This window comes from Salmo salar, chromosome 18, assembly GCF_965601325.2.
Source record: "Salmo salar chromosome 18, fSalSal1, whole genome shotgun sequence".
Lineage (NCBI taxonomy): Eukaryota > Metazoa > Chordata > Actinopteri > Salmoniformes > Salmonidae > Salmo > Salmo salar.
The window spans coordinates 25,317,731-25,333,941 of NC_138308.1; the positions used below are offsets into that span (position 1 = coordinate 25,317,731).

Consider the following 16,211-nt stretch of genomic DNA (forward strand, 5'->3'; position numbering starts at 1 on the left):
CCTGTTTCCATTGATCATCCTTGAGATGTTTCTACAACTTGACTGGACTCCACCTGTGGTAAATTCTGTTAATTGGACATGATTTGGAAAGGCACACACCTGTCTATATAAGTTCCCACAGCTGACAGTGCATGTCAGAGCAAAAACCAAGCCATGAGGTCGAATGAATTGTCCGAGGAGCTTCGAGACAGGATTTTATAGTGCCACAGAGCTGGGGAAGGGTACAAAAAAAATTCTGCAGGGTTGAAGGTCACCAAGAACACAGTGGCATCCATCATTCTTAAATGGAAGAAGTTTGGAGCCACCAAGACTCCTACAACCTACAGTTGAGCGCCCAGCCAAACTGAGCAATCGGGGGAGAAGGGCCTTGGTCAAGGAGGTGACCAAGAACCCGATGATCACTCTGATAGAGCTCCAGAGTTCCTCTGTGGAGATGGGAGAACCTTCCAGAAGGACAACCATCTCTGCAGCACTCCACCGATCAGGGATTTATAGTAAAATGGCCAGAAGGAAGCCACTCCTCAGTAAAAGGCATATGACAGCACGCTTGGAGTTTGCCAAAAGGCACCTAAAGGCCTCTCAGACCATGAAAAACAAGATTCTCTGGTCTGATGAAACCAAGATTTAACTCTCTGACCTGAATGCCAAGCGTCACGTCTGCAGGAAACCTGGCACCATCCCTACGGTGAACCATGGTGGTGGCAGCATCATGCTGTGGGAATGTTTTTAAGCGGCAGGGACTGGGAGACTAGTCAGGATTGTGCGAAATATGAACAGAGAAAAGAACAGAGAGATCCTTGATGAAAACCTGCTCCAGAGTGCTCAGGACCTCAGACTGGGGTGAACGTTAATCTTCCAAAAGGACAACGACCCTAAGCACACAGCCAAGACAACGCAGGAGTGGCTTCGGGACAAGTCTCTGAATGTGTTTGAGTTGCCCAGCCAGAGCCCGGAATTGAACCCAATCGAACATCTCTCTGGAGAGACCTGAACATAGCTTTGCAGCGATGCTCCCCATCCATCCTGACAGAGCTTGGAAGGATCTGCAGAGAAGAGTGGGAGATACTCCCCAAATACAGCCGTGCAAGCTTGTAGCGTCATTCCTAAGAAAACTCAAGGCTGTAATCGCTGCCAAAGGTGCTTGAAAAAGTACTGGGTAAAGGGTCTGAATACCTATGTAAATGTGATATTTCAGTTTTTATTTTTAATACATTTGCAAAAATGTCTAAATGCCTGTTTTTGCTTTGTCATTATGGGGAACTGTGTGTAGATTGATAAGGGGAAAAAACGACTTAATCAATTTTAGAATAAGCCTATAAAGTAACAAAATGTGGAAAAGGTAAAAAAGTCTGAATACTTTCCGAACACATTGTAAATAGCTGCACGATACATGCTCCCCTCTTAAGAAGGACATGGGCAAAATGAAATGTTGCTGCTGTCTCATTTTTCCCCCTTTTATTAGGGGGGGTGATCAGCTTTAATATTGCCGATAGATTGTTGCTGACATCATTGAAATTGTCTGAATCGTTTCCAAAACCCATTTATATATATTTTGAAAAATAGTGGGAGGCCCCAGGGGCACAACTGAGAAGGAGGACAAGTACATTAGAGTGTCTAGTTTGAGAAACAGACGCCTCACAAGTCCTCAACTGGCATCTTCATTATATAGTTCCAGCAAAACACCAGTCTCAACGTCAACCGTGAAGAGGTGACTCCGGGATGCTGGCCTTCTGCAGCAACACAGTGGCCTCCATCATTCTTAAATGGAAGTAGTTTGGAACCCCTAAGACTCTTCCTAGAGCTGGCAGCCCAGCCAAACTGAGTCCCTCTGTGGAGCTCTGTGCAAAAAGGTTTTGGTACCCTTCCCCAGATCTGTGCCTCGACGCAATCCTGTCTCTGAGCTCTATGGACAATTCCTTCAAATCAAATCAAATCAAATTTCATTGGTCACATACACATGGTTAGCAGATGTTAATGCGAGCGTAGCGAAATGCATGTGCTTCTAGTTCCGACCATGCAGTAATATCTAACAAGTAATCTAACAATTTCACAACAACTACCTTATATACACAAGTGTAAAGGAATGAATAAGAATACGTACATAAAAATATATGGATGAGCAATGGCCAAACGGCATAGACAAGATGCAGTAGATGGTATAGAGTACAGTATATACATATGTGATGAGTAATGTAGGGTATGTAAACATTAAATAAAGTGGCATTGTTTAAAGTGACTAGTGATACATTTATTACATCCAATTTTTAACTATTAAAGTGGCTAGAGGTTTGAGTCAGTATGTTGGCAGCAGCCACTCAATGTTAGTGATGGCTGTTTAACAGTCTGATGGTCTTGAGATAGAAGCTGTTTTTCAGTCTCTCGGTCCCAGCTAGCTTTGATGCATCTGTACTGACCTCGCCTTCTGGATGATAGCGGAGTGAACAGGCAGTGGCTCGGGTGGTTGATGTCCTTGATGATCTTTTTGGCCTTCCTGTGACATCGGGTGGTGTAGGTGTCCTGGAGGGCAGGTAGTTTGCACCCGGTGATGCGTTGTGCAGACCTCACTACCCTCTGGAGAGCCTTACGGTTGTGGGCGGAGCAGTTGCCGTACCAGGTGGTGATACAGCCCGACAGGATGCTCTCAATTGTGCATCTGTAAAGGTTTGTGAGTGTTTTTGTTGACAAGCCAAATTTCTTCAGCCTCCTGAGGTTGAAGAGGCGCTGTTGCGCATTCTTCACCACGCTGTCTATGTGGGTGGACCATTTCAGTTTTTCCGTGATGTGTAAGCCGAGGAACTTAAAACTTTCCACCTTCTCCACTACTGTCCCGTTGATGTGGATAGGGGGTGCTCCCTCTGCTGTTTCCTGAAGTCCACGATCATCTCCTTTGTTGACGTTGAGTGTGAGGTTATTTTCCTGATACCACACTCCGAGGGCCCTCACCTCCTCCCTGTAGGCCGTCAGATATTTCTGATTTTTGTTTTTAATACATTTGCAAACATTTCTAAAAACCTGTTTTTTCTTTGTCATTATTGGGTATTGTGTGTAGATTGATAGATCTTTTTTTTAAATCAATTTTGGAATAAGACTGTAACGTAACAAAATGTGAAAAGGGAAGTGGTTTGAATACTTTCAGAAAGCACTGTGTATACACTGATATAGATGCTATGGTTCATCCATACTTTGTTGGGCAGATACCTCTATTTCCCAGGTATCTATGGTCTTCTGAGTACACCAGCTGTGTTTATATGAAGAAGAGTCATTAACAATGTCTCACAGTACAATGTCATTAACTACAGCTCTTTTGCCCATAATTTACACCAATGCCAAATGGAGAAAGGCTGGCAGGATGGGGATGTGCTCTCCCGTCAAGACCCCACAGACACACGTACAGGCAGTGCCAGTGTGCAAGGATGCTGTTAGTTACCGTGCCAACAGTATTAAATCTCCCTCACTGTCTCCTGCCTCTCTGTTCTCTGCCGTTTCCAAGGAGACTGGAGAACATTAGTATTCTAAGGGGGAACTTGAGAGGGAGAGGGAGAGGGAGAGGTGAAGGGGAGTTGCCATAGCCCTCTGTTTGAAGGACTTTGAGAAAATTGCTGTCCTCTAAATTGCATTACATACATTATGGGATAGTGAAAAGTTCTCATCGGAACAAACAAAAGGTATAGTTATGTATAAAATAGAAATATGATATATAATTAAAAAGGTGAAAAACAAACAAACGTGGAAGGTATGCAAGTCATATAAGTACGGTTCATAAACATTACGAACGAAGTGGGTGCACAACTTGATTTCAGAAAACATGACTCATAGCAGTGTAAAAAAGGAAGAAGCTTTCTTACCCATAAACTCAATGCCCAAGTGATCTGCTGTTCCAGTGAGGAGAGGAGAGAAGGGGAGACATGGACAACAGGAGAGGGAGGGAGGGAGAGAGAGAGAAAGCTATTAGAAACAGATGCACGTTAGCATCCTGTCACAGCGTAAAGTAGCATTGTCTATGACTTGTTGTTTTATGTAAGGGAGATCCAATAGCCCCCTGTATTCACGTCACATAGCGTCAGTAGACACATGCTCTGGGCATAATCCAAGCTGACACAGAGTAGACTGCGCCCATAGACTCCGTGACTTATTTCCCATGCTCGAAAAACGCACCATGAATTACACGATTTCTAGTGTATATTACACTCTGTGAAAGATATCAGTGCGTAGTGAGATATCCTGACATAAGACTTTTGCCTACATCTCAGATTACAAAAAGTGGAAGATTGTTTCCGCAGTTTTGACTGTGGAGCTTAGTGGTCACACGATTTTGTTGCCATGTATACAGTTGTGTTGTGTAAATGGTTCCCTGAGAATCCATGCAGCACAAACATACTATTTACATTTATAAGGACATTTTGTACATTTTATTGTAATTGTAATGTACATTTTAGTCTGTGTGTCATATAGTTTGAACTACGGTGGGAAAATAGTCATCACTTAGGTCAGGACAGTGGGGGGTAGCCCCAGAGAAACATATTGGTATACATGAATAAGTGGCTGAAACACTCCTAACACCAATGGCTTTGCCGCAGTGGAGATGTTATCTATCTCCTGAGCGTACTGTCAGAGGTAAGATTAATTACGCTGCATAGTGGAATACCAAGGGGTCTGGGAGATCTGAGCTTAATCTCATAATTTTAAAGAGCGATGTCATTGCATCATTTCTCAGTCAGTGATCCTGAGACCTCAGCCTCCCTTCTAGAGATCTCCCTTCAATACACAGTGACATGAAGAGGAACGCAACAGAATGAGTATTCTATGAAAATGCTGTTGATGTATTGTACCTGTGAATAGAGAGAAAAGGAAAGCTGTACTGCAGCCCTACCTGGATATGCTGTACTTGATATATATTTTTATTATAGTTATTCATGATGTCTTGTCATTGCCTTTCATCTTGAGATTAATTTTGAAAATAACAAATGTCTACAGCAACATCTATCTAAATCCAGAGGTGTGGCAGTAAGGCAACATCACAGCATAAAAGAGCATCACTAATTATAACGAGACAAGCTATTTAATATTGACAGCACAACCAGATGGCGTCCTGGTGCCGTTCACCCAGTTGGAACTGAACTCAGATCTGTAGAACATATTGTACCAATCTAAACCTAAAAAAGGAACTCCTGTGTCTTATTGGTGCACTGCAACAGTGCGGGAAGGCCATAATATAAGAGTGATCCTACACATAGAATAGCAACACAAAGAAAAATAAAATCTATATTTTTCACTGGAGAGTCTTTGGCAGAACAAAAGTTCAATTTGTTATTCAGCTGGAGGTGACATTTGCGAACGCCATCTCCCCTGTACCAGTGTGGGCTGGCCGACACAGAGCCCTAGGTAGAACAATATGGCAGTGTGTACATAGGTCAGAGGAGGCTGCTGAGGGGAGTATGGCTCATAATAATGTCTGGAACGGAATAAATGGAATGGTATAGAACTCATCAAACACATGGTTTCCATGTGTTTGATGCCATTCCATTCACTCCATTCCAGCCATTATCTTGAGCCGTCCTCCCCTCAGCAGCCTCCTCTGACATAGGTGGCTGCTCCCTGATGTCTCTGTGTGATTGTGGCCAGACGGAGAGGCAGGTGCAGCCAGTGGGGTACCTGTGACCTGCCGGTCATCCTACTTCCCTTCCACCCCACACCTCCCTGAAGAACACTCACCATGCCAACATAGCCCCTCCACCTGTCTGCAGGTAAATGCGTAAAGAGGCAAAAACGACTAAAATAGCCCAGAAAATACCACAAGAAATACAGACTCCCTAAAGCTGCTCTCCCGGGAAAAAGCCCCTCATGTCGGTTGACTGACATGTTGTTGGTTTGCTGACATGTTGTCCCATGGTGCATCTACCGTTGTCTCGTTATTCATGGTATTGCCTCCCCACCCACCAAGGTATCAAAGGTAGTTGGTTAAGGGTAGTCTGGAGCCTTATGGGAGACTTTGTGAGTCTTTGCGAGTTTGTGGTGAAAGAATGCTGACGCACATACTAGTATAGAGAGAAAGAAAAACATCCAGAAGTCACCAGTCTCTTTGAATCTGCAGTTCACTCTAACTGATGACTATAATTGTCCTTCAATGTCCATGATTTCAATACAAAGTCAGTCATTCTAACTGCAATGCTTTTGTAAAGGCATTCTAAGTTCTTCACCTGAACTGAAGTAAACAAAAAAGGGAAAAAAAGACCATCTCAGAGACTTCACTTCTGGTTGGCTGACATGTTGTCCCATGATCATGTCACTGCCTCCTCGCCCACCCAGGTATCCAGACAAGCCTGTCAAGGCCAAGCCTTTGTGAGTCCCCCTGTGGTAAAAGAATGCTGACGTACTGTCCATACACAGAAAAATACATTTTTCAGCAGTAACTTACCAGTTTCTTTGAATTGGCAATTCACTGTAACTATTGACTTTAATCGTCTTCTAATGCAGGGGTTTTCAAAACTCTCCACAGTGACCCCCAGCCATTCCATGTATTTGAACAATTTCAGAGCTAGCACAATGTATTCAACATAGCCTTAGATTAGGTGAATCAGGTGAGCTAGTTCAGGGATAACACAAAACTGTGAAATATCTGGGGTAGCTGAGGAGATACAAAATCTCGCTATGTCTACCTGCAAGACCTTTGTAAAGGTGTTCAAAGTTTGGAACTGTAGTTAAGAATAGCAAACAAAGGGAACAAACAAAATTACCATCTCCGCGACTACATACTGTAGGTAACTGTGAATTGCCGTGGTGCCCTGTACTGATAGATGAGACTCCATGGTTATTTCAACTGTACTTGATCATTCCGGAAGCTGACCCTCAGTTGCTGTTAGTGAGAGAAGTGAACTGCTACTGTCACAACTACTCTGGTTGAGATATCAGGTGAGGCATTACCCTTGTCTGGCTACCCAAACTCCTTGCTCCGGTCAAACGCTATGCCATGCCCACAGACGTTAGTTTGTTCTCCGCAATGAGTCTGGATCTGAGTACCTTTCCAATGATTTTTAGAATGGAAATCCATTCTAGACCGTCTTATTAGTCCCAGAAACCGATGGGTTGGGCAAGAGACAGAACACACGTGGGTAAAGTGGCGTTTAGAAAATGCCTCATTCCTCATACTCCATTTTCAAAGTGTGCCGTTCCTGGGAAGTCGTGTTTTACTTTTGAGAGGTCAATACATTTTCTGTCTGTCAGTTAAACAGTTTTTCTAAGTTTAAAATGGTGCAGTAAACGAGGGAAAACTCCAGCCCTGACTCTCTTATTTTGTGTGACACCATGAATTACTGTATCAATGTGCTGAGGGATCGCATCATGTTCAGAGTTTCAGAATACAAATGGTGCTGGTATATGGCTTGGAAATAAAACAGAATATGACATTATTTATTTCCAATTTAAGTGTTCTCATTTCTTTTTGTGCAAAAATCAATGTCTTGACGGATAGCCACCTCCTATGAGCTGAAGAGATTTGAATTGATACGTGATCGCTTTATGGTGTGCCTCTCTGAGGTACAGTAGAGTAAAAAATTATCTTCCGAGATTAAAGATGGATAGAAAAGATAAAAGATTCACACTGGCTTTGACTCTTTCTCTTTCACACACACATATCCATTCTCTCCCTCTGTCACTGTTTCTGTCTCCATGGACACTCAGCCATTTTGCTGGCAGTTAAGACTAGCCGTCCTTCAGTGTTGTGACGCCTGGAGGCTAGCATGTCCTTGGATTCAGCCCTCTCTGTCTCCCTCTCTTTCTCTGTTGTGTCTGGAGGTGTTGCTATGGGAACCAGGTCCACCTGAGACCCTGCACACACCTTGTCCTGCGAGAGACTGTCTGACGCCCGTTCCCCACTTCATAAATAAGGCAAACCCTAACCCAGGCTTTGAGCTCTACAGTATGTACTGTACAGTGTGTCCACATCCTTTGAAACTTCAGTCACATTTTGGCCCAGGTGTGTAGGCAATTCAAAGTACTGTGAGTCTAGAGTTAGTTGCTGGTGAGTTTTAAGATGAAGTCTATGACCCTGAAAGCCACAACCACCCTCCACAAACACATTCTCTTCCCGAAACTATCATCCATTTGAAAACTAGCAAAATGGCGGCCCTAATCATCTTAGTTTCCCAGTGTAACAGCCACATTCCCCCTCAGGTTAATGGTTAAATGATCCTGTGTTAAAGGATGTGCGTGAGTCAGGAGAAGAATCTGCAGTTTCATAGCTAATCTCATGCTGTTACACATTTTGCCATGAGGCTGAGAGAAATTGTTTCCGTTTAACGCTAATTTCCTGCAATTCTACACATATTGTCATTGGGCAGAGAGAAACATTGCAGTTTTATAGCTGATGTCATGCTATACTACACATTTTGCAATGAGGCTGAGAGAATTTAGAAAATGTAAAGCAAATTCTGTGCTGTTCTCCACATCTTGCCATGAGGTTCAGAGAAAAGGAACCAGTTTTACAGCTAACTTCCTATATTTCTAAACATTTCTGCCATGGCTTATGACATGTTCATATGCTATCTGGGGGGGGGGGGCTAGGGGCCACCAGAGCATGTGGGATAGTGTAGGTTAGGCAGACAATCATCTAAATGTGTTGAAGCCATGTAAAATGTGTGGTGAGCTGGCATTTGCCCCAGCATTTTCCCATGACTTCTGATTTTGTTTAATGGGATACTTCAGGATTTTGGCAATAAAACCCTTTATCTACTTCCCCAGAGTCAGATGAACTCGTGGATACCATTTTTTATGTCTCTGTGTGCAGTTTGAAGGAAGTTGCTAATTCGCATAAGTGCAATTGCTAGCTAGTGTTAGCCCAATAACTGGAAGTCTATGGTAACTGTTAACATTTAGTTGATATCTTAGACTTCCAGTCATTGCGCTAACACTGGTTAGCAAAACTACCTCTAACAACCTTCATACTGGATGCAGATACATAAAAATGGTATCCATGAGTTCTTCTGACTCTAAGGAAGTAGATAAAGTGCTTAATTACCAAAATCCCGAAGTATCCCATTAATGAAAATATTGATGTAAAAACCTTAAAAAGAGGGGAATTTTTTATTATTTTTTTGCGATTTTTCTCATGATTTGCCAACTCGCCCACAATTTCTCTGTCCTTCACATAAAACTCGCCAGCTTGTAGTCCTCTGTCACGGCTGTTGTCGGTGAATGAGGACCAAAACGCAGCAGGTACGTGAATGCTCATCTTGATTTTTAATTAATCTCAAAAATGAACATACAAAATAACAAAACACGAAAAACGAACACTCGACAAATAAACAGTCTGGTATGGCACAAGGCTATACACAGAATAATCACCCACAAATAACACATACAAACACACCCTAATATATGGGACTCTCAATCAAAGGCAGATAGACAACACCTGCCTTCAACTGAGAGTCCCAACCCCAATCAACCAAACATAGAAACACAAACAAGAGACTAACCATAGAATTAACTAAACATAAACCAAAACCCGGAAATACTAAATCAAACACCCTTTACACAAACACAACACCCCGAACCACATAAAACAAATACCCTCTGCCATGTCCTGACCAAACTACAAAAACAATTAACCTTATACTGGCCAGGACGTGACATCCTCAAACCCGGGAATGAGTTACCTCTGGTTATTTCAGCCACCTACAGCAAAAATGAATGAATAGGGTTTTGGAATAAACGCTGAAAATAAGTTAACACAGGTTTAGGATATCTTATACGTTTTGTTCTATGATATAATAGCAGTCAGTTAACGTAAACTTTATCAATTGTAAAGCCTTTATGTGCTTTTTTATTACTTCAAAATTCACAAAAAGTGACGTTAGCTGATGAAGATTATGTCATAGAACGAAACGAAAAAGATCTCATGCCTGTGTTTTCCACAGAACTTATTTTCAGCATTAATCAAAAAAACCTACAAAAACGGCATTCTCTGTGCATGTCTTGACCAATCACGTTCACAGAAATCGCAGGTTGTGCAGGCTGAGAACATCCAAGGACGTATATAAACCCTGGATTGCTAATGCTACTGTATGTATTGTCCAGTGAGAGGCTTTGAAGCCACCGGCGGGCCATATTGGCACTCCCCAGTAGGATCAATCCTCCATAGGAATGAATGGAATTCTACAGTATTTCAATTACATTTTTCAAGGGTAACATTACTTTTACTTAGGCATTTATTTTGTTGTAGTGGGACAGTAACATGAGAACATAAAATTATATTTTAAAGAAAGTGTTTTTATATATATACAGTACATTCGGAAAGTATTCAGACCCCTTGGCTTTTTCCACATTTTGATAAGTTACAGCCTTATTATAAAATTGATCAAGTCGTTTTTTTCTCTCAATCTACACACAATAATGACAAAGCAAAAACAGGTTTTTAGAAATGTTTGCAAATCTTAAAAAATAACCTTTGCTCAGTAATTTGTTGAAGCACAGTTACAGTTACAGCTATTACAGCATCAAGTCTTCTTGGGTATGACACTACAAGCTTTGCACACCTGTGTTTGGGGAGTTTCTCCCATTCTTCTCTGCAGATCCTCTGTCAGGTTGGATGGGGAGCTTCCCTGCACAGCTATTTTAAGATCTCTCCAGAGATGTTCGATCAGGTTCAAGTCTGGGCTCTGGCTGGGCCACTCAAGGACATTCAGAGACTTGTCCTGAAGCCACGCCTGCATTGTATTGGCTGTGTGCTTAGGGTCGTTGTCCTGTTGGAAGGTGAACCTTCGCCCCTGTCTGAGGTCCTGAACGCTCTGGAGCAGGTTTTTTATCAAGGATCTCTCTGTACTTTGATCTGTTCATCTTTCACTCGATCCTAACTAGTCTCCCAGTCCCTGCCGCAGAAAAACATCCCAACAGCATGATGCTGCCACCACCATACTTCACCGTAGGGAGGGTGCCAGGTTTCCTCCAGATGTGACGCTTTGCATTCAGGCCAAAGAGTTCAATCTTGGTTTCATCAGACCAGAGAATCTTATTTATGGTCTGAGAGTCCTTTAGGCAAACTCCAAGCGGATTGTCATGTGCCTTTTACTGAGGAGTGACTTTCATCTGAACACTCTACCATAAAGTCCTGATTTGTGGAGTGCTACAGAGATAGTTGTCCTTCTGGAAGGTTCTCCCATCTCCACAGAGGAACTCTGGAGCTCTGTCAGAGTGACCATCAGGTTCTTGGTCCCTCCCTGACCAAGGCCCTTCTCCTCTGATTGCTCAGTTTAGCCGGACGGCCAGCTCTCTTGGTGGGTCCAAACTTCTTCAATTTAAGAATGGTCACTGTGTTGTTGGGGACCTTAAATGCTGCAGACATGTTTTGGTACCCTTCAATAGATAGGTGCCTCGAGACATTCCTGTCTCTGAGCTCTATGGACAATTCCTTCGACCTCATGGCTTGGTTTTTGATCTGACATACACTGTCAACTGTGGGAACTTATATAGACAGGTTTGTGCCTTTCAAAATCATGTCCAATCAATTCAATTGACCACAGGTGGACTCCAATCAAGTTGTAGAAACATCTGAAGAATGATCAATGGAAACAGGACGCACCTGAGCTCAACTTTGAGTCTCATAGCAAAGGCTCGGAATACTTATGTAAAAAAGGTATTTCTGTTTTTTATTTTTATACATTTGCAAAAATGTCTAAAAACCTGTTTTCACTTTGTCATTATGAGGTATTATGTGTAGCTTGATGACGTAACAAAAATGTGGGAAAAAATCTAGTTGTCTGAATATTTCCGAATGCAATATACACTGCTCAAAAAAATAAAGGGAACACTTAAACAACACAATGTAACTCCAAGTCAATCGCACTTCTGTGAAATCAAACTGTCCACTTAGGAAGCTACACTGATTGACAATAAATTTCACATGCTGTTGTGCAAATGGAATAGACAACAGGTGGAAATTATAGGCAATTAGCAAGACACCCCCAATAAAGGAGTGGTTCTGCAGGTGGGGACCACAGACCACTTCTCAGTTCCTATGCTTCCTGGCTGATGTTTTGGTCACTTTTGAATGCTGGCGGTGCTTTCACTCTAGTGGTAGCATGAGACGGAGTCTACAACCCACACAAGTGGCTCAGGTAGTGCAGCTCATCCAGGATGGCACATCAATGCGAGCTGTGGCAAGAAGGTTTGCTGTGTCTGTCAGCGTAGTGTCCAGAGCATGGAGGCGCTACCAGGAGACAGGCCAGTACATCAGGAGACGTGGAGGAGGCCGTAGGAGGGAAACAAGCCAGCAGCAGGACCGCTACCTCCGTCTTTGTGCAAGGAGGAGCAGGAGAAGCACTGCCAGAGCCCTGCAAAATGACCTCCAGCAGGCCACAAATGTGCATGTGTCTGCTCAAACGGTCAGAAACAGACTCCATGAGGGTGGTATGAGGGCCCGACGTCCACAGGTGGGGGTTGTGCTTACAGCCCAACACCGTGCAGGACGTTTGGCATTTGCCAGAGAACACCAAGATTGGCAAATTGCTCTTCACAGATGAAAGCAGGTTCACACTGAGCACGTGACAGACGTGACAGAGTCTGGAGACGCCGTGGAGAACGTTCTGCTGCCTGCAACATCCTCCAGCATGACCGGTTTGGCGGTGGGTCAGTCATGGTGTGGGGTGGCATTTCTTTGGGGGGCCGCACAGCCCTCCATGTGCTCGCCAGAGGTAGCCTGACTGCCATTAGGTACCGAGATGAGATCCTCAGACCCCTTGTGAGACCATATGCTGGTGCGGTTGGCCCTGGGTTCCTCCTAATGCAAGACAATGCTAGACCTCGTGTGGCTGGAGTGTGTCAGCAGTTCCTGCAAGAGGAAGGCATTGATGCTATGGACTGGCCCGCCCGTTCCCCAGACCTGAATCCAATTGAGCACATCTGGGACATCATGTCTCGCTCCATCCACCAACGCCACGTTGCACCACAGACTGTCCAGGAGTTGGCGGATGCTTTAGTCCAGGTCTGGGAGGAGATCCCTCAGGAGACCATCCGCCACCTCATCAGGAGCATGCCCAGGCGTTGTAGGGAGGTTATACAGGCACGTGGAGGCCACACACACTACTGAGCCTCATTTTGACTTGTTTTAAGGACATTACATCAAAGTTGGATCAGCCTGTAGTGTGGTTTTCCACTTTAATTTTGAGTGTGACGCCAAATCCAGACCTCCATGGGTTGATAAGTTGGATTTCCATTGATTATTTTTGTGTGATTTTGTTGTCAGCACATTCAACTATGTAAAGAAAAAAGTATTTAATAAGATTATTTCTTTCATTCAGATCTAGGATGTGTTGTTTAAGTGTTCCCTTTATTTTTTTGAGCAATATATATATATATATATATGATATATATATGGTGAATTTAAAAGTATGGATGGATGATCGAATTTAAAAGTATGGATTAAGGTGTCTGTAATATAATACAATGTGGCAAAAACTAATGTAGACATTATTAAATGCATTTCTATAGCTTCCAAAATATTTTTTACAAATATTTTTTACAAAGGTGTGCCAAGATGGAGGTATGGTGGCTTCAACACAGCTCCCCAGTCAGTCATCTTGTGTAATCTATAAATCATTGGGCACAAAGCTCTCTACCTTCCTCTGGTAGCTTATTAATTTTGCAAAAATTATAACACATCACTCCCAACAGACACAAGCAAAATCTCTTTACATAAATGTTGTAGCAGGCTACACCTAAGCATTAGCAAATTGACATGTATTTGTAGCCAGGTGTTTAAAGCGCATAGCTGTATTCATTTATATCCACTAGATGGCATTGTCGCTTTAAGAGATTTATAAATAAAGTGTGCAAGCAGTTATGGGATTGTGCATGCGCAGTGTGTAAGAGTGAGAGCAAGCAATTACACTGGAGAGCGGTTGAAATCCATCGTGGGTCCAACGTCACTTTAGATGGATAAATAATACTTTTTATTTTACTCTTGTACCAGAATATATCATATTTTGCATCATCTGCGGTGTATAAGAGTTTGTTTTGTAATATTTATGCCAGATGGTCATGTTAGCCTGTTGATACTTTCAGGTTGACATGAGGATGTTAGCTTCTTGCTAGCTGAATACCAGTGCTCTCAGAACCACGTTATGGAGTTGATGATAACATTATTTGAAGCATGAGTAATTATCAGAATTACATTCTATTTCATGTAATGCTTCAGGGGGTTGTATTTTGTAACATTTTAGAATTGTAACTTATCTGTTGATATGACATTTCTCCCAGTGCTGTATGGGGAGATGAGGACCTACTGTTCCATGTGGGGTTAGGATATCACCTGGACAGTGTTTTTGTAAGTATTCATATTGTTTTATGACTAAATGTATTTTTGTTTTTCATGCACAATGTCATTTTATTTATGGACATCTTGTACCCAGATATTTCAAATATTATAAAGTCCATTCTAACTGTGAACATTGTGGTCTCTGTATTTTACTGTGTTTTTCTATTGAAAGCAGAGACACTACCGTTTATGCATTTCACTTTGCACTTATTGTACTCAGATTGTTTTTATGCACTTTACTAACGTATTTATTTCATTTGATTGTGATTTAGACTGCACTTTATTTTATGGTGACTTCATCTTGTGGTGATTTCCCTTCTACATTATTCTACTTTAAATGTAATCTTTGACAGAATAAACAACCCCACATTAGTTAGTGTCCTGTGCTGGGTTTACTTTCGCCAGGCTACACATTTAACCTCTCTTGGGTAGGGGGCAGTATTTTCACGGCCGGATGAAAAACGTACCCAAACTAAACGGCCTACAACTAGAATATGCATATTATTAGTAGATTTTGATAGAAAACACTCTGAAGTTTCTAAAACAGTTTGAATTATGTCTGTGAGTATAACAGAACTCATATGGCAGGCAAAAACCTGAGAAAAAATCCAACCAGGAAGTGGAGGATCTGAGGCGGTAGATTTTTCAAGTGATTGCTTATCCAACACACAGTGACTTAGGGTTCATGTTGCACTTCCTAAGGCTTCCACTAGATGTCAACAGTCTTTAGAAAGTTGTTTGAGGCGTCTATGGTGAACAGAGAGCCAACAAACGAAGTTGGAAGTTGGCTCTCATTCACGTGAGGGGTAGCTGTGTTCTAAAACGTTTTTCAAGACATTGGAATCGTCCGGTTGGAATATTATTGAAGTTTTAAGTTAAAAAGGCCCTAAAGATTGATGCTATACAACGTTTGACATGTTTGAACGAACATAAATATAACTTTTTTTGACTTTTTGTCGTGACACTTCCTACACTTGGAGTAGCTTACTGAACGCGCAAACAACAAGGAGGTATTTGGACATAAATTATGGACTTTATCGAACAAAACAACATTTATTGTGGACCTGGGATACCTGGAAGTGCCTTCTGATGAAGATCATCAAAGGTAAGTGAATGTTTCTAATGCTATTTATGATTTTAGATGACTCCAAAATGGCGGGTATCTGTATTGCTTGATGTCTTTTTCTGAGCGCAGTACTCAGATTATTGCAAAGTGTGCTTTCCCTGTGAAGCTTTTTTGAAATCTGTCACAGCGGTTGCATAAAGGAGATGTTCATCTATAATTCTTTGAATAACAGTTTAATATTTTATCAACGTTTATGATGAGTATTTTTGTAAGTTGTTGTGCTGATTCACCGACAGTATTGGAGGAAAAATATTTTCTGAACATCACGCGCCAATGTAAAATGCTGTTTTTGGATATAAATATCAACTTGATCGAACAAAAAATGCATGTATTGTGTAACATGATGTCCTAGGAGTGTCATCTGATGAAGATCGTCAAAGGTTAGTGCATAATTTTAGCTGGTTTTCTGTTTTTTGGGACGCCTGTCCTTGCTAGAAAAATGGCTGTGTGGTTTTTCTTGTGTTGGAACTGTCCTAACATAATCTAACTTTATGCTTTCGCCATAAAGCCTTTTTGAAATCGGACAATGTGGTTACATTAAGGAGACGTGTATCATTAAAATGGTGTAAAATAGTCGTATGTTTGAGAACTTTGAATTATGACATTTTGTGGTTTTGAATTTGGCGCTCTGATTTTTCACTGGCTGTTGAATAGTGTGAACCGTGGGTGGGCGTCCCACCTCTAGCGTCCCACCTCCCCAAGAGAGGTTACTGGAAACTAGATGATTTTTCAGTCTGATCAACTGTTGACTACTAAGAACAGCAGCTGCATACAGTCTCC

General features: G+C 42.1%; 1 protein-coding gene across 2 annotated transcripts in view; it reads right to left on the minus strand.

The window, feature by feature from the left end:
• nrg3a (neuregulin 3a) overlaps positions 1–16,211 on the minus strand; it is a 394,622-nt gene that overhangs the window by 42,809 nt on the left and 335,602 nt on the right. Inside the window, exon 4 of one of the 2 annotated variants that reach the window (XM_014154879.3) lies at positions 3,846–3,869. In XM_014154879.3, coding sequence (XP_014010354.3) covers positions 3,846–3,869 — 24 coding nt within the window. Of the gene's footprint in view, positions 1–3,845; positions 3,873–16,211 lie in introns of both variants that reach the window. The other variant, XM_014154878.3, reaches the window with a different exon arrangement.